Below are 18,323 nucleotides of genomic sequence, written 5' to 3'. Positions count from 1 at the left end.
TATACTATATTTGGCAGCAAGCAAGGATTGGGTTTTGAATTTAGATTCCAAGGGTCAGATAGATTCCAAGAATTTAGATTCCAAGGACCAGATTTTCAAATCCTGGCCTCCAGTTCTGTGGGTGTAAATTGCACAGACAAATAATTTTGGACATAGTATTCCGCACATAATTATGGGCCCTTTACAAGGTTAAATTTCTGACTTGAGGGTGCAATCAGATGTCTGAATTAGAGATTGTAACAGGGTGTAGCAGAACCTCTGCTCCAAAACCACTCAGAGACCTTCTGGCTCAGCCCCTGTTCTGAGGAGTAGAAAAGAATCAGATGATTAATTATTAATAGAGATAATAAAATATGAACAGTTAGCATTTTGTGACAGAAAGAAGAGTCATAGAATCATAGGCAATTTTCAGCCTTAATGTCTATCAGGTATTCTTGTCCATCTTCCTGTCAATGCAGGATTGTGTCCTACAGTGTATTTTTAAGTGCTCTGTCCAGCCCTGTCCAATTCTAAATAACTCAAGCAAAGAGACTTGCACCATTAACCTTAGGATACTACTTCACAGTCTGAGAGTGTGTTCAGTCTACATTTTCTTTGAAATGAGAATGAATAGAATGAAATACTCTTCTGCTGCATTTGGATACGTTAGAGGATGTTTACTAGAGTGGCACTTGCAGGTAGTGTGAAAGTTTAAAGCTGAAGAAGGAGATAAGTGATGGAACAAAATAGTGATTATAGAATGACAGAAATAATAGCAAGATGATTTAATTAATTTCATTACCCAGTGTAAGTACAGTAGTTAGGGCAGTGATATTGGAGTTGATATAATACTATTAGAGTTAAGAAAATGATTTAAAAAAATCAGGAATGTTTAGATTTTCTATTGATATTTGAAACTATGATGACAACTTTAAAGATAAAGAAGGAAAACTACAATCTATTATTTTACCTAATTTTTCCTTTGGCATTATAGGACATGGTGCAAGCGTTTTGGTACAGTGTTTGCTGTTGTAAATAGCAAAATAAGTCCATAATTTCTAGTCACAGTGCAGGAGGGAGAGCAGGTGTTCCAGAGCTTCTGTGAGTGGACAGGCAAGAGTGGGGAACAGACAGAGTCTTGACTCCCTGCCTTCAAAGTGCTAGTCAGCATAGCTCTACTTGTACATTTTAAAAAAAAAGTAATCTGCTTCTGGCTAAGGGCAAGCAGGGCAAGGATTGTGATCCTCTGAGTCAGTTTATTCTCTAGTCCGCTCTAGGGGCAGCACGATGTACAAGCCCTTTTCTCAGGGCAAATAGTAAAGGTATAAACTAGAGTTGAAATATTTGCAAAGTAGTCTAGGGGATTTAGACACATCATCCATTAGTTTTAAATTAAACCCTTGAACTGACTGAGAGGTTAATAGAGCGTGACAGTCTTAGTATATGGTGACACAAAAGACCAGACCCATGAACTCTCAGTGAGACCTCTAATTCCGTCATCATTGGTGAGGTTTCTCTCCCCAAGATAAATCCAGATTTTATTTAAGAGGGTTAAGTTGGTTTTAAAAGACTCTGGTATGGTGACAACAGCTCTGTTCAAATTTGTCCTGAATTACCACAGTGCTAGAACAGTTCTGGCTGTTTACACTAAAAAGAACAAATACTTTTAATATAGGATACAGATGATGCTTGCAAACTGTTTCCATGATTTTTTTACTTATATATTTTTATGGTTCACAACTTGATATCAATGAACATATTGTCTGTATGAGGAAAAAGTGTGTCATTTAAAAAAAATCTAAGATCATTTTTGTGTTCTTTTTGTCGTGGCAAGAAGATCTGTTAATCATGATGCGGTTTATCCATAATTATTTTTTTGCCAAACTGTAAGACTAAAATTCTATAATGTTGTGAATCATCTTCAGGTAAATGTCGCACCATCCATACATTCGGCTGGCAAGTTCCCACAGCTTCCCTATCATGGTGCTAGTGTGGATTCCTTGCCACATAACGAATCCTATTTATTGGCTCAGCAGAATGGCAGCCCTGCTAATGTGCTAGAAGCATCTGTGAGATCTGTTACTCCTCAGATTAATGGGAAATCCTCCAGCTCCAGTGATGAGTTGGAGCAACTAATGAGAAATATGTCACAGGTAAGACAACATGCCTGCAAATAGTTAAATTTTCCATTGACGTATTTGATAACTTATGGTAACCACAAAGTTATTATTGAATGAATTCAAAATATTTTCATTTTTATGCTTCTACTTAAAGAGAAATGAATTACAGTATTTAAAAGCAAACACCCCCTCCCCATTTAAACTGTTTTGATGTGAAACAAAATATTTCTAGCCTTTTTATTTGAGAAACACTTGGAATTTTAGAATAAACGTGGAAATATTCTCAACGAAATAGCATTGATACTATACTATTTATTATTTACCGCATGGTTAACTACACTTCTCTTAATGGAGCAATATTTTCACAGCAGATCTGCACTCCAGTATTCTTCTTTCACCATATGTGAAGAACTGCCATTCCATATATGAAAGAGTGTGGATTATCAGAGTCTGTATCAATTGTGTGGCTCTCACAGTGGAATTTTGCTGTTACGGGGTATTACAGGATTAATAAAGTATATAATAAAATCAGGAATTAGATGTGAAAAAGACCTATTAAGCCATCTAGTCCATCTCTCTGCCATTATAGTGGGCCAAAGTCTGCCTTGACTTACAACTCCATTGACTTCAATCAGGTTGTACAAAGGGACATTAGGTTAAAATTTGGCCAAGAAGTTCTTTCAGTGCATTTCCAGTTTATTTTTAAGAGACTCAGGGGAGAGGTTTTCCATCACTTCGCTTGGGAGAGTCTTTCCCAGTCTAATGGACAATACTGTCAGAAAGCTTCTCCTGATGGCCTAAATGTTCTCTTTTTGAATTTCATTCCATTATACCTACTTATACTCTGTAATTGCTCTTCCTCCTTCAAGTATTTATAGACATTTAAGGTTTCCCTTTAGTCACCACTCAGCCAAGCTATATGTATCTAGCTCTTTTCAGCCTTTTCTTCCAGGCTATACCAACTTTGTTGCTCTTCTCTGAAATCCTTCTATTAACTTTTGTATGGCCCAGAGATATAAGAACTGGATGCAGCATTCCATGGTTTTGCTATATGTTCCAATAAGTTATTAATTTATTGACTTGAGCGAAGTCTACTCTGGTTGTAAGAGTTTGTTAAAATGGTTCATCAATGCTGCTTTTGAGTATTTTTAACATTTGTACCTTTTTGTTTATTTTGCTTGAACAGGGTCGCCTTGTTGAGACCTTAGAGCTGGTTAAACCTCCAAGTGGTGGGCTGGGCTTTAGTGTTGTGGGATTGAAGAGCGAAAACAGAGGGGAACTGGGAATATTTGTGCAGGAGATCCAAGAAGGAAGCGTGGCATATAGGTGAGATCATTGGTTCTGAATAATGACATCATAATGTAACTTAGTCATTGGTGTCCTTGTTTGTGCTTTGTCATTCACAGTACCACCACACATTCTCTTTTACTCTTAGGCCCAAGACATTTAAAGTCTGCTTTTAAATTGAGATTTAAGATTTACATTAATAAATTTTCAATCATAAATGTAATCATAGTATCATATTATTGCATTGGATTAGAGCTATATATGATCACTTATGTAGTATTTTTAAAATTTATTCTACCAGATGAAGGAGTTGATTCTGATCTCAGTACCCTGGTACAACACCTGTTTGTATTGCTGGGGAATATTCTATACTTTTAAAGATAGAATAGTCCCCTCAATTCTTAAAAAATAGTTTCAAAGATGTATGTTTGAGGCAATTGTTTTTGACCAAGATTCTTTACTTGAAATAGTAATGTACTGTAGGAGTATCCCCAATGGAGTTACCGTTGCTGCTTGCAGAGTAAGGTACTGTAGAGCAGCAGTAAGGGGATCAGAATGTCATTACAAACAGTGCTTAACCTAATATGCGTACACTTTTCAAAAAAAAGTGGATGGAATTAACCAAATATAGCCAGACAATGTTACCTGGAACTCACCAATAATTATTGTTTGTGAAAATATCCTTTATACCTTAATCTTGGTCTCACAAGCTAGGCTTGAACAAAGAACTTTTGGGCTTAGGAGCTACATAGGAAAGCCCGTACTCCTAGAGACTATTAGGAGGTGTAGGAGAGTTGGTCCACTGTACTCTCCCCATCCAATGCCCAGATTGTTTGTTACCCAGTGGATTTGCAATGCATGAACCCACTGGCTATGCCTCTGCCTAAGTTTACCTCTCTGTGGCCATGGGAAGTCCCTGTGGATATCCTCTCTGTTATATGCAGCATGGGATCTCCCTGCTCACCTCTCTGGGCAACAGGTTAGTATTTAAACTGCTTTTGGTCTGAACACAGCCATTCAAGTGAGTGCAGTGTACGGGCCCTATAGTTAAATTCAGCAACATATGGTTTGCTCTTCACCGCAACAATCTTTTCTAGACTGTTTAAGGCCCACCTTCAAATTACTTTTCCATGCAAGTGGTTTGTGTTGCCTTATGCAAAGGGTTAAGCTGAAACATGTTTTTATTGAATCAACTTCTTATTGATTTGTGAACCAAAACAAGTGCTATGTCAGTTCTCGGGTCACTTTAGTGGGGTACAGAACTGTTCAACTACTGTGATGTAAATTAGAGAGTCCCTGAAGCAATAAATCTTACAGAGGATTTCAGTTCCCAGCAAAATATTCTTGATTAGGGCTAGAGGACATTTCTTCCTGGTCACTTCTAAGTACTTTGGCCCCTTTTCCAGGCCAGACAACCAAAGAAGTATGTGATATGGAGAAAAAAAAATTATGACTTCATGTGTGTTTCACAGAGAATTGTCATGTGTATATATATTGAAAAAGAGCCTTTGCTTCTTTGAATCTTTCTGAAGCAATAAAGGTTAAGAGTAACTCATCTGTAGATTTCATACACATTCTTTTGAAGTAGGTCTGGGAAAGGGCTCAATGTGTGACTGTACATCAGTACTTCATTTGCCACAAAATGATTTATTTTATAATTTATGTAGGTGTTTCATTTAAAAGGGTTCTGTTTTACCATACATTCTCTCCGTCTTGCTGAAAAGAAAATTGTTTTTTCCTAAGATCTTGATGAAAGTGTGTTCCACTACATGGTTTGATGAATATTCAGAACTTGCACACTGAACAAAGTAGAGCACTTGGTCTGTTAAGCAAGCTCAAAGTCAAGAATAAACATAAGTTCCCAGGCTATGGTTGGGAGCAACTCGGATCTAATATGCTTAGTCTCAGATGGGGGTGCAGGGAGAACGGAGCTAGCTAGGGGGTAGCAGCCATGAGAGAGTGGCAGTGGGATTAGCTTCAAAGGGAGCTGATCACCAGAGTGCCACAATAGCTCCTTGTAGCAAAACTGCAGGGAAAGATTAAGAAGTGGGGAAAATAGAAAACAGGATAAAAAATACTGGAAAATTGTCAAAATACTATGTCTGTAGCAACATTTTTTTTCTTGTGTGTTTTTTTGTTTTGGTTATATGTTTGTGACAGAGATGGAAGGCTGAAGGAAGCAGATCAAATCCTTGCTATTAATGGACAAGCCCTTGATCAGACAGTTACTCATCAACAGGCTATCAGCATCCTGCAGAAGGCAAAAGATAATGTCCAGCTAGTTGTGGCCAGGGGTTCCTTGCCTCAGCTGATCAGTCCTGTAGTTTCTCGATCTCCATCTGCTGCTAGCACAGTCTCTGCCCATTCCAACCCGGTGAGTACCTCCCAAATGTAAGGGCTGTGTATATGTTTTCAGTTTTGGTTGCATATAAGCTTACAATATCCAGTACTATGTAACCCATGTATTTTTTTCCCCCTGCTCCTGACCTCTTTCTCCCAAAATAGGCCATTTGGGCTGTACCTTTCCTCCTGTATATACTGGAAACATTTCAGGATTGTTCAGGAGGCTTTGGGGCTTGGTCATGTCCTTTCTTCCCATGTGTCAAATTCTCTGTCTTCAAAGAGGCAAATAGAGCACTTCTGCTTTATCCATTGCAGTCCCAGCTTTTAAAGCTTTTTTGGAAACAGCGGTAAATGGAATCTTCTCCTGTGATCTACATCTCTCCTTTTAGGGAACAGAAACTTGTGGGGCTTTGCAATCTGATCTATACCAGCAACCAGGCTCATTCTCCCTGTTTATGCTCTCGTTCTCATATGGCAGAGAAGGCCAAATAGAGCATGCAGAAGGCCAGTGTGTGGGAAGGGAGGCATAGGCTAAATGTCTCAGATTGGGGGAGACATCTGTCATGATTACAGGGCTATAGCTGCACCTCTGTCTCCTTTTCTGGTCTCTCTGAGTGCACCCTCTCAGGTGTCAGGTCTATACCAGGGAAGAAATCCACAATTCTCCCAGTCTTAGACTGGGCTACAGTACCTTGTGTAACAACAGCTCTTACCCTGCAGTTCCAACTGAATATGAACTCTTCTTTTCGGCAGCCTGTGACCAGCAGTGTATGTCGTGACCAGAGAGCCTTTTCAAAACCAAGTATTGTTTATTTTGACAATACGAGCAAAGCATCTAGACAGTGGTGGTTTTTTTTGTTTTTGTTTTTTAAGTTTGCATGCATGTCTGTCTTACTGTCCCCCGACTATACCCTCAGAAGGCTTAACTTTTTCTGACGTGCTCAGCAGGTACCTGTCTCTCAATCTGGTTTCCCCAAATTCACCCCTCTCTGAAAGTGTGTTCATTTTGAAACTTGCCACAGGTCTGTTGATCTCCTCTGAGCGTGGACCTTTTCCTGTTCTGGTTTTGTCTCTTAACAACCTTCAAGAATTTGCGGAGAAGTGGCTTATCTTGAGCTTGCTTGTTTTTCCTTACAGAGCACTATTAAATGAAACAATTGTATTCATATAGTGAACACCCCAATAAGCAGGTCAACATATAGCATGGAGTATCCATAAATCATTGCAGAACAGCTCCACTTCCATCACAATGTCAAGTCCAGAAAGAAAGCCATCAGGCAATAAATATTCCATGCTCATCATATCAACTTCAGACTACCCATTGTAGGCTGGGAACCTCTGTTTGTCACTCAAGGGACAATTCTGCCTGTGCACAAAGCTGTTGATTTGAAGTGGAATGTGAAATGAATGACAGCTGATTATTTGGATCTACACTGAAGAGGCTTTCGTCCTTTTCGGTGGCTGAAAATGCCTGATGCTGTGTGATGTAATCATAATGATTTACACCACTTAAACGAATAGTACTGTTCATGTCCTAATTTCTTTGAATAGACACAGATTTTCTAACCCATGCTACTCTCATGGTGTAAAGGGAGTAGAAAGCTTGTTGAATTTTCCTTGTTGAGGTTATCTCTGGCATGGAGGACTCCTCAGGGAGTACAGAGTTGGCATAGGCAGTCCTGCAGCCTCCTGATGTTGGGGTCGGGGTTTGGCTAGAGTGAGCTGTGCTTCAGCTATTTCTGTTGGATGAATGGTCCCCTACGGAGTCATAGCCAGTGTGTGTCATTTACAGCAGCTGCCAGGCTGCTCTCATCTATGCTGGGGATGGAGGAGAACTGGCCCTCTTGCAGTCTCCCCTTCAGTTGTAGCTAAGAATTGAGTCCATAGCCTCTTTTCAGTGCATGCATGTGACTTCTGGTGGGAGTGACGCATCTACATTAGAGGAGACTTTGAGTCCCATTCCAGTAAGATGCTAAATGCTTCCCATAGGGTATTGTGATAAAGAAAGGGGGGAACGGGGAACGATAGCTGTAAAATCCCTCTTCGTAGCTGTTCTTTACTTGATTTACCTGTAAAGGGTTAAAAAGTCCCCCAGGTAGAGGAAAAAAAAGTGGGCATCTGACCAAAAGAGTCAGTGAGAAGGCCAGAACTTTTTAAAATGGGAAAAGAAACTTTTCCTTTGTCTGTGGTTGCTCTTTCTGGGCTGCAGGGACACAGAGCAGCAATGCTATAAGCAGGAATGCTATGTGAGCTTTGAACCGGGTATGAAAAATTATTTTCCATACCTAGAAGGAATCATTTGGATAGGGAATGTTTAGGTAAACGTGACCAGGTTTATTTTTTTATTTTGGCTTGTGGATCTCCTTTGTGCTAACCCCAGATGCTTTTGTTTGCTTGTAACCTTTAAGCTGAATCCCCAAGAAAGCTATTTGGGGTGCTTAATTTTTGGAATTTGCTCTTTTAAAATCTAGCAAAAGCCTACATTTCAAATGTATTTTCTTTCTTTTTGTTGTTAATGAAATTCACCTTTTTTAAGAACAGGATTGGATTTTTGATGTCCTAAGAGGTTTGTGCATATGCTGTTAGATTAGCTGGTGGCAACAGCTAATTTCCTTTGTTTTCTTTCTCAGCTCTTCCCCAGAGGGGGTGTGAAAGCGCTTGAGGGTACCCCACAGGGAGAAATTCCCAAGTGCTCCTTCCTGGGTCCAAAGTTTTTTTTTTTTTTTTTGCATTTGGGTGGTGGCAGCATTTACCAAGCCAAGGTCAGAAAAGCTGAAACCTTGGGAGTTTAATACAAGCCTAGAGTGGCAAGTATTAATTTTTAGAATTTGTGCGAGTCCCCACCTTCTGTACTTGAAGTACTAGAGTGGGGATTCAGCTTTGACAGGTATTAAGCACATTTTATTCCTTTTGACTGTGTTGAGAGTTGAAGGCACTCAGCACCTCCCAGTATCCCTAAGAATTTGATCTGTAAACAGATTCATGGAGAGGCTACATAGTGAAGAAATTCTTCTTGTTAAATGCCCACCTGCCTTTCCAGTGGGCTAATAGTAACTGATATAGAGCCACCCTTAGTCTTTCTTTCCCCCCTCTTTTCAAAAATATGTCATAGAAATACTGTGTAAGTATCTTGTGACGAGACTGAATAGGTGTGTTCTAAGTCATTTGCAAGCTTATTTACAAGTTTACTCCTTGTAGGTCCACTGGCAGCATGTGGAGACCATTGAGTTGGTGAATGATGGATCAGGTTTGGGATTTGGGATAGTGGGAGGAAAGTCAGCAGGAGTGATAGTTAAAACCATCCTCCCAGGAGGAGTAGCTGATCAGGTAATCTTCTTCTACAATTTCTTCTTTACTGTTTAGTGTGGGGTAAATTTATCATGTAAATCTGCCACAATAATGTTAAGTGACAGTTTTCTTCTTTGTAGGCTGAAAGAAAAAGATGATGCTAGTAATGTATATGGGCAAATTACTCTTATTAATGATCATGTGTAGAATGTGGGATCTGCACGTACAAACCCAAAAGTGGAATCTGGCCTTCAGTCACTCTCCTAAATCTATTAGGTTGTACCACTCCTATTGTGTGCTGATAAGTATATCATTTCTAACTCTGAAATAAATAGCCCAATAGTCTTTCACCTGTCTAATCGAACCCAAGTTGGAAATGACCAAAGGTAATTACTATCATAGTGTCCTGTGTGAGATGAGTTTGGTGATCTCGCTCCATTTCCCAGTGTGAAGGTGTCTATAACACAAAACCACCCCCCAGGGCACCCTGTCAGCAGTTATGGCAAGGAGCGCAAGGATTGAATGGGCTCGGAGACAGATTGTTCCTCTGACCTGTAGGTCTTTGTAGATCAGGATTGAGGCATTAAGGTAATGTCTACACTGCAGTCGAAGGTGTGTTTGCAGCACATGTAGACGTACCCAAGTTAGCTTTAATCTATCTAGTGCAATTACCAATAGCAGTGAAACCATGGCAACATGGACTTCAGCATGGGCTAACCCGTGCTGCTGTGGCTTCACTGCTATTGGTTCTTACGCCAGCTAGATGAAAGCTAGCTTAGGTTCGTATACACTGACTGCAATCACATTTGCAGTTATAGTATTGACATACCAAACACTGCTCTGTCTGTGGGTAGCTCGTGCTGCTGATGTCCATGCTGCATGTGTTCTGTGGACCAACAGATGAGTTCACTCCCCAGTCTGTCAGTTTTAATACCTCATGGGTACTAAAGTCACTTAAAACATTTTTTTCGTTTAAAGTAAAAGAAACAAGAAATAAGTGAAGAATGTTTTTTAAAGCAATATAAATAACTGTGATATCACACTAAATGAGAAATATAATTTATTTTAAAAACATGGTTAATCATAGAATATCAGGGTTGGAAGGGACCTTAGGAGGTCATCTAGTCCAACCCCCTGCTCAAAGCAGGACCAGTCCCCAATTTTTGCCCCAGACCCCTAAATGGCCCCCTCAAGGATTGAGCTCACAACCCTGGGTTTAGCAGGCCAATGCTCAAACCACTGAGCTATCCCTCCCCCCAAGGGCCAGCTCTTAAACAAGAGGCCCACGATCTATACACACACAAATGCGTGTTTGTATGTGCACAAATGACAGTGCACAAAATAACTGAAATTACAGGTGCAAGTCAGGCACTAGTGGGTGTGCAAGGGTATTTTGAAGACAAAATTCCCATCTTTGTATAAAATAGCTAAATGTGTAAGCAGTTTACATAATTATAGACAGTTTTGTATGCAGAAGTTGGTCTCCACTTCTAAAAATATTTTCCTGTGCACATACAGCTGCCCTTATATGACACATGGGCATATTCTTTTTCCTCTGCCCCACCATGAGTGTATGGTCTGACATTTAAAAACTAGTTGCAGAGCTCACACGTTTTAAATTGACCAGTATGACCGTTTGTGTGAGGGAAGAGGGAAAATAACTGCTAGAGGTTTTTATTATAATTGTGACTGGTTGTCTGGTTACTTCCTTGTCCAGCATGGAAGGTTATGCAGTGGAGACCACATCCTGAAAATTGGCGATACAGACCTGGCTGGAATGAGCAGTGAACAAGTGGCACAAGTTCTGAGACAGTGTGGAAATCGAGTGAAGTTGGTCATTGCAAGAGGTCCCGTAGAGGAACCACCTCCACCAGCTGTCCCTCCATCTACCCCCGTACCAACTTCCATACCAGAGAAACAGGTACATATAAACACATATTAAGATGTGGCAACTGTCACTCTGTTACCAGTTGGATAATATTACATTTGTATCAGGGACCAGTGTTTTAATGACCAGTAGCCATGTTTTCATCCTTTAGCTATGGAAAGCAGGATCCTACAAGCCCAGTGTGTAAGGAGCCCCAGTGACGTGAGTGGAAGTTGTATGGATGGAGTTCTTTCAGGATCCAGGCTTGAAGATATGTGTGTGGTAGAAATAATTTTTTAAGCATCCAGGTTGATTAGCCCATTAACCTGGATGTGCCCGTTAGTGGTGCTTTGGGACAGCTTAATGATTAATGTGTTGCAGCACCTCCCTGAAGTTTGCAACCCTTTCTCTAGAGTGGGCCAGCTGGATCTGCAGTCCTTTCCTCTGTCTGCCTCTCCATCTCCTCCTCAGGCACATCTCTTCATCCTCATATTGTCATCACCATCCGTCAGACAGCTCCTCACTGTGCCAGCCAGCACACAGCTGCAGCTCCTTTCCTTGGTAACCTGACACAGCTTCATGAGCTAGCCAAATGCCAGACAGTCACCCAGCTGCTACCCTTATTCCTCTTCCGATGTTCTGACACTCCCTCTTTCCTCCATTGTTCTGTTTCTCTCTCTCCTGACTTCCCCAAAATATACCTTATCTACCAGTGCCTCCCCTCCATGATTTCTTCCTTTTAAATTTCAGAAAAAAATGCTGAGGGAGAAGATGTCAACATAGGGAAAAAATGGAAAGTGAAAGCATTTGTAATTTAAGCGCAATTCATATGTCAAGTTCACTTATTCATATGTTTGCTATCATGAGAATTACCACTTTTTCATGAAGCACACTATAGTAGGAGTGTCACAATGAGTTGTAAATTTAAAATAGGAAGCTGAAAATCTTTGTATGTGTATATAACATAGCCTAGTTCAATGCAGTGAGTACCTACTCAACTTAAGTGTGGCAGTATCAGTCCCATAATGAGCACACACACATAGCCACATGTAGATAAATGAATGAAATGAGAGAAGATTGTTAAACTTTTAAGACTAAAATAGATCTTATTTATACTCCATAATAAATTTCTCGTTTCAGCTTTCCTTACTATTTCTAGGAATATGTCTACTGATGTCAGTGAATTTAAAACACTTCTTTAAGTTAGACTACTTTGAGAAAATTCCTTTTACTTGTTTAAAAAACAAAACAAAAACAATCTCCCCTCGATAACCATAGCTATTTCATGTTGCAGAAAGAGGACAGAATAGGCAGATAACTTCACCCCTCCTGTTCTATTATAGGCAGGCTTCTATATTCCCATTAGGTGGTGTTGAAACAGTTTGAGAGGAGATTACTATTTTCACAGTGCCTAAAGGTTAAGCGAGGGGAAGGGGGGGTGAAGAGAAGTTAGCTCTTCTGACCCTTGTTTGCAAATCAAAATTGTCCCCCTTTTTAGAAGGGAAATGTCTCAATTCAGAGCATTTCAACAGAAGTTTTCTTTGTGGGAAACATCAAATAGAGGAGTCAATAACCACCAGCATATATTATTTAGCTGTAAAACAGTACTTTTAGAAAAGCAGCTGATTCTCAATACTTCATGTATCAAAACATCTAGATTTATGTTGTTCTGGCTGTTACATGATGTGAAATGCTGGTATCAGAGGTGCAATCATGAGGATGATATAATCCAGTGCTTCCATTACTACTACGGAAATAATGCCAAAACCTCACTTTTATTTTTTAGCCTCCTCTTCCCTCCTGTTTTTTTTTTTCCTCAGTTCACCACCTTGTCCCTGGCAGGAGGTGTGTTGTGTTTGGGCAGCTGCCTTACGTCTGCACAAAATCTCCCTTGCTGAATATAGAAACTCAGTTAATGATGCTGAAAGCCGCAGTAACTTGTGTGTGGACATTTACCACCAATCTTTTGGAGAATGCCTCTGATACAGCTCCCCCTCAGGCATCCGCGGCTCACTCTTAAATGCAGGATGGGAGGATGGGCCTTAACCGGGTGAGGCTACAGCAAAGGGGCTTCTACAGGACATCAATAACACAGGGATGGTGCCATGAAACTGGCACCCTTCTTCTGATTCTCAGGAGAGATTAGTAATTCTGGAAACTAATCAGCTAATGGAAATGGAAGCAATTATTGGGCTCTAAACATGGATTGTTATAATTTATGTGCCATCCAAATAACCCTGTAATATGAAGGAAGTAGGTTTAGAGCTGCAGAATTAGTTGCTTTGCTTGTGCTTGACTGTATTTTTGGATGGAGTTATTCAGATAAAGAAATGGGTCAGATCTTCAGCTGATGTATATTAGCGTAGCACTATTGACTACAGTGGAGTTACATTGATTTACTCAAACTGGTAATCTGGCCACTGAATATTTATCTAAAACACCAGAAAAAAGCCAGTTCTATGAAAGTGATATACTTAATGCCTCGAAGTTAAGTTTTCTGAATTTTTTTAATAAGACGTTTATTATTGACATGGGCATTTAATTGGCATTCTCCTGTTGTAATCAAAGCACTTCCGTTAGCAATAAATAAACGAATTAGTTACCAACAGCCTTTTCTGTCACAGAAGTTCAGAGGACTATAATGTGTGTTAGTGGTGATTATCATAATTTAAATAGCTGGAAGTATAATTGCCACCTTCTAAAATAGAAATTTCAAGTCTTGCTGAAAACAGGAAACATAATTGTTTCACTGGAAATAGATTCCATTATGTTTCAAACTTGGCATTTATAAGAAAAAAATAACTAAAGTAACTGGCCATTTATTTGAAAAATTACAAGTTTTTAAAAAAAAACCTTTTTATTTGTGGTTATTTTAAATTTAGCACAAGCCTTTGTGATCTGTTGAAAGCTGAGATTAAAGGAGTCTCAGAACTGTATGCATCATTGTATTTAAGCATGTATTGTGCATATTACTGTGCAAGACATATATTGCTCAGCTTGTTAGAGCTTCATCTGTCATTTATTATTTGTGGGTGGGTGGGTGGGTGTGGTGAGAAGTGTCAGGATCCCAGTAACATTCTGGTGAGAAATGTTGTCTGTGTACAATATGGCTGTCTGTCTCAATGTCAGGGTTGGAGCAGAAGAAAAGTTGCTACTTTGTCTTTGACATTTGTCTCTAATGTTTGACTTCATGGAATGCAGCTTCTTTTTTTAAAAAAAGGTTTCCTTTTTCATTACACTCTCTCTTGTTAGGCAGAGACTTCTTTTGATATTGATGAAGATGGAGAGAAATTTGATGTAGAACTCACTAAAAACCTCCAAGGATTAGGAATAACTATTGCTGGTTATATTGGAGACAAATCCTCAGGTAAAGTTAAAATAAATTCCTGAAGTTTGCTTTTATATCGCTGCAGCTTACAACAGCCTGTATGCATTTCTAATTCGATTTAGACTTTCTGGTACATAAAGAAAAAAAGCTTCATTAAAAAAAAACTAGTTAAGGATTATTTTACGAGTTGTAACTTCAGATAGGCTAGGATCAATCAGTCTTTCACCATGAAACTCTGTTTTAAGATTTTGTAGCAGTCTTGAAAATCATTCTTGGTTGAACCTTGACATGCATTTTTGAAAAAAAACATTTCTAAAAATTGATACAGCCATTTTAAGGTATATGACTATTTTAAAAAATTATTTTTATTTTAAAGGGAATTTTGGAGAGAGTAAATTGCAGGAGTATATAAATATACTCCTTATATTTGCAGTATTGCAGGCAGTTGCAGTTGATGTTATTTTTAAATCCGTGAACTAAATTCTGCTTTTGTTTACATCAGTACAGATGTCCTCTATCTCCACTGATTTCAATTGGGTTATTTCAAACTTGCCCTGGTGCAACTCAAAGCAGAATCTGGCCCACTGAGTTTTTTGGAAAAAAAATCTAATGTGCACATATAGTAATTTATTTTTCTAATAATTTCAACTACATTTTTGAGAGAACCGATGTAAAAATGTATCACACATCCTTATGAGGCAAATTGATGCAGTACTCCTATTAAATGACATTAATAGATTGCCCTATAATGATTTTCAAATAGCTGCTGCTATGTTTTCTGTCCTGGTATATATTGAGAAAAACACAAAGAAATGGCATTTCGATAATAAGAAACATTTGTTAGTACAGTAATCACTATCATCATCCCTTTTGAGGGTTCTGAGTGGTAATGCAGATATCTTGACTAAATCTTACTAGTCCACTGACCTATCAGATCAAAAGAAGCCTCCATCACCATAGCACGGAAGGAACATAACTTATGTATTCCCCTTCTAGCACCACCTACTATCATCTTTAAAAAGGCAAATTAAATCTCAAGTGTAGAACATGTTGTGGATCTGATATCTGATTCACAAAAGTGATGATGTATGTCTGAAATGTTGCTAATTGAATTGCTCCATTGCACCTTGGTATATTAGGAAATCTTACTGCCTCAGGAAATGGCTGATAAACTTACTTATTCCTCCAACCAAAAACCTTTGTTAAAAACAGCCGTGGTTGCACAGAAGCACAACACACCTTTAAAAAGTTGGGAGATGACTATTTGAGTCGTTTTCTAGCCCTTGCAAGCTCAGCTGCGTTTTTGGTGTGGAGCTAACTGGCTCCTTTATCATTGTGTGGTATGTTGAGGCAGCAGCACTTGGGAGCCTTTTAGCTGTGTTTCCCTAGTGCAAAGGCACTCCGCTTCCCCCCTCCCCAGTCCCAGACCTCCTGCAAAGCTGTGGACCATTCTAATGCATATAACCCAATGAAAAACCCTCTTTCTTCCATATATATCCATGTTTAATACTCCAGCTCCCACAAAAGCTGTAATCAACTCCTTATGCCTCCCCAAGACCTGCTCTTTCTTCCTAACTCCATGTTCACCATCCCACGTCCCTACTTACCTGCCAGTTATCTCTCAGAGTATACTCTCCATAACCTCACTGGCCTTCCTGGCTCCCATGTTCTCTATCAGGTGACTAAGGGAGACAGGATGGCGGCATTGGAGAATAGACGCAGCTGACAGATTGTGTGTGTGTCTGAGGCTAGCAAGGAGCCTGTCTGCCCCGCTGCGTGGTGCAGCGGCACCGCCAACTGGACGGTCAATGGCCTGATCCGCGGTCCCTTTTTGACTAAGTGTTCCAGTCCAAAACCAGATACCTGGTCACCCTATTTGTGTGCAATGCCCCTGTGCTATCTGTTGTCATTTAGGTGTTTTGGGGGTAGGTTAAGACATGAATTCCAGCTATGCCAAGACAGATTAGAAGTAGAGCTGGTTGAAATTTTTTTGATGGAACCCGTTTTCCATTGGAAAACGCTGATTAGAGTGAATAGAAACATCCCACAGGAATGTGTCAATTCCATTGAAACTTTTGGCTGAAACCAGACCTGCAGGCAGGCTCTCCAGCTCTCTGGGCTGCTCAGCTGGCTTCCTAGACAGGCAGCTCCTCGTCTCCTTGGGCAGTGGGTGGCCTGGACTCCCAGGCTCTGCACTACTTGATAGCCCTGTCTGCAGTTCCTGTGGCTCACTGGGTCCTCTGGCTCATTGGGCTCAGTGGAGCCAGAACTGGAAATTTCTGAAAAACTTTGTTTTGGTCCTTCTGAAACAGAATTTTTTGAAAATGTTCCTCCTACAGAAAGCATATCTGACTTTTCATTCCAAATTGGAATGAAATATTTTTTTGTAAATGCAAAATTTTCTTTGGGATGGAAACTCCTCTTCTTGCCTAGTTCTAGTTACAGTGCTGTCCTAATTTACATAGGCAGCTTTTTCTATCTGTAAGTTCTTCCCTCTGCAAAGCCAAGCACATATTTGTTCACGGAGACATTTTAAAATATAATAGAAAAGGAACCATGTGGCTTTATCATATTTACAATAAACAAAGCAGTGGATGTGTGCATGATACGTGCTAAATTCCCTTGCCTTTTGGGGTGAGGTCAGATCTATAACAAGGGTTCTGTGGAGTTTTTATTGTGAATTTTGTCAGTCATGATTAGAATATTTGCTTACTGTAAAAGGTCTAGTCCTGCTTTCATTAAAATCTGCACATCCTTTGTGGCTTTTCCTTATCTCACTTTGATACCACATTTTTTTGAGGGGTGGGGGGAAGGAAATATTGTTACAGAATTTGGACAACCTTTGGTATTAAATAACTTTTTCTTTTTTAAAATCCCAGAACCTTCTGGTATTTTTGTGAAAAGCATTACAAAAGGCAGTGCTGTTGAACATGATGGTAGAATCCATATTGGAGATCAAATTATAGCGGTAAGTAAATACGGGGATAAGACTTACACAGCCAACTCTGAGTATGTGAAGTTATTTGCATGAGAAAATCCCTCCAGTTACTGTGGGAGGGTTGTTGTTGTTTTTGGTAGATATGCTAGTATCATTTTAGAATACCTATTCAAACAGATAAAGATTGGGTGTGAAATGACAGCTCCTTCGTTTTGATTGAATATTTTGTCACACTATCTTTCTGGTCAGGCTAGCCATATAAATAAGTGGGGAATTTTTTCCCCTGTTTTGTAAGAAATCAGTGACACTTTGTTTTCTCTTGGCAATAGAGAGTTCTTTATTTCCACAAAATACATGGTTGTTCAGTAGTTCCAAGCAGACCTAATAAAATATGCCACTACAGTTCCTAAGCTGCTCTGAGATGAAAGAAAATCTTTTTAAAAATACTGATATTAAGGGTGAAAGCCTGGAAGGTTTTTTTTTAACTTCTCTGAAGGTTCTTCATAATATGTATTGTGCGGGGGGATTCAGAATACAAATGCAGGAATAATTTTTGTCTTGAAGATGTCAGAATGGGCCTCTTAGCTATGTGCAAAGAAAGAGGAGAAGGAAACTTCAGTATGTGCACATGCATACACACAATTAAAATAACAGAGTATGAAGTATGTGTATTCTGTAGATAAGACCATTACTAGAGTGAAGGGATATGATATCATTGGTAAGTTTTTGAAAGATAAAGATAGCAAGGAGGGAGGGGAATAGTTTAGGGTGTTTTAGCTCTTGTGGGGAGGAGGAAGAGTGTATTATTAAGAGTTATGGAATGAACTTGAGCAAAAGAAAACTTAGGCTTGTTAGGCCGTACAAGAGTTTCACAGTGGCAGTGGTGTAGGCCCCATTGTTCAGCCCTTTAAAAACTGTAGACTAGACAAAAACCATGTAATGTAATCCTTGATTGGCTGAGGAATTGGACTTGATGGCCTAGACTAAAACATCTTTCCATACCTAATTTCTGTGAAGCTTTGATAAATAGCAAATAAACGGGGAAGAGGTTTTGAAGTTTTAAATATTGCATATAATAGGAATATTTCTAGACAACTAAGATGTGCTTCCATTCTTTCCTTCTTATCTCCTGCCCTAATCCAGTAATCACAGGATATTTGTTCTTGACCTTTT

At 39.4% G+C, this 18,323-nt stretch overlaps 1 protein-coding gene across 17 annotated transcripts in view; it reads left to right on the top strand.

Moving 5' to 3' along the window:
• The window catches only part of MPDZ (multiple PDZ domain crumbs cell polarity complex component), a 134,224-nt gene that overhangs the window by 20,694 nt on the left and 95,207 nt on the right, over positions 1 to 18,323 (top strand). For all 17 annotated transcript variants that reach the window (XM_073345394.1, XM_073345403.1, XM_073345400.1 and 14 more), the window contains exons 4-10: positions 1,905 to 2,132; positions 3,286 to 3,425; positions 5,547 to 5,760; positions 8,928 to 9,056; positions 10,735 to 10,938; positions 14,137 to 14,251; positions 17,092 to 17,180. In XM_073345394.1, the coding sequence (XP_073201495.1) occupies positions 1,905 to 2,132; positions 3,286 to 3,425; positions 5,547 to 5,760; positions 8,928 to 9,056; positions 10,735 to 10,938; positions 14,137 to 14,251; positions 17,092 to 17,180 (1,119 nt within the window). The remainder of the gene's footprint in view (positions 1 to 1,904; positions 2,133 to 3,285; positions 3,426 to 5,546; positions 5,761 to 8,927; positions 9,057 to 10,734; positions 10,939 to 14,136; positions 14,252 to 17,091; positions 17,181 to 18,323) is intronic.

The sequence above is a fragment of the Lepidochelys kempii genome, chromosome 5, assembly GCF_965140265.1.
Source record: "Lepidochelys kempii isolate rLepKem1 chromosome 5, rLepKem1.hap2, whole genome shotgun sequence".
Classification (NCBI taxonomy): Eukaryota; Metazoa; Chordata; order Testudines; family Cheloniidae; genus Lepidochelys; species Lepidochelys kempii.
Note: the sequence above shows the minus strand (reverse complement) of the source record. Positions and strands in the feature narration are given on the sequence as shown.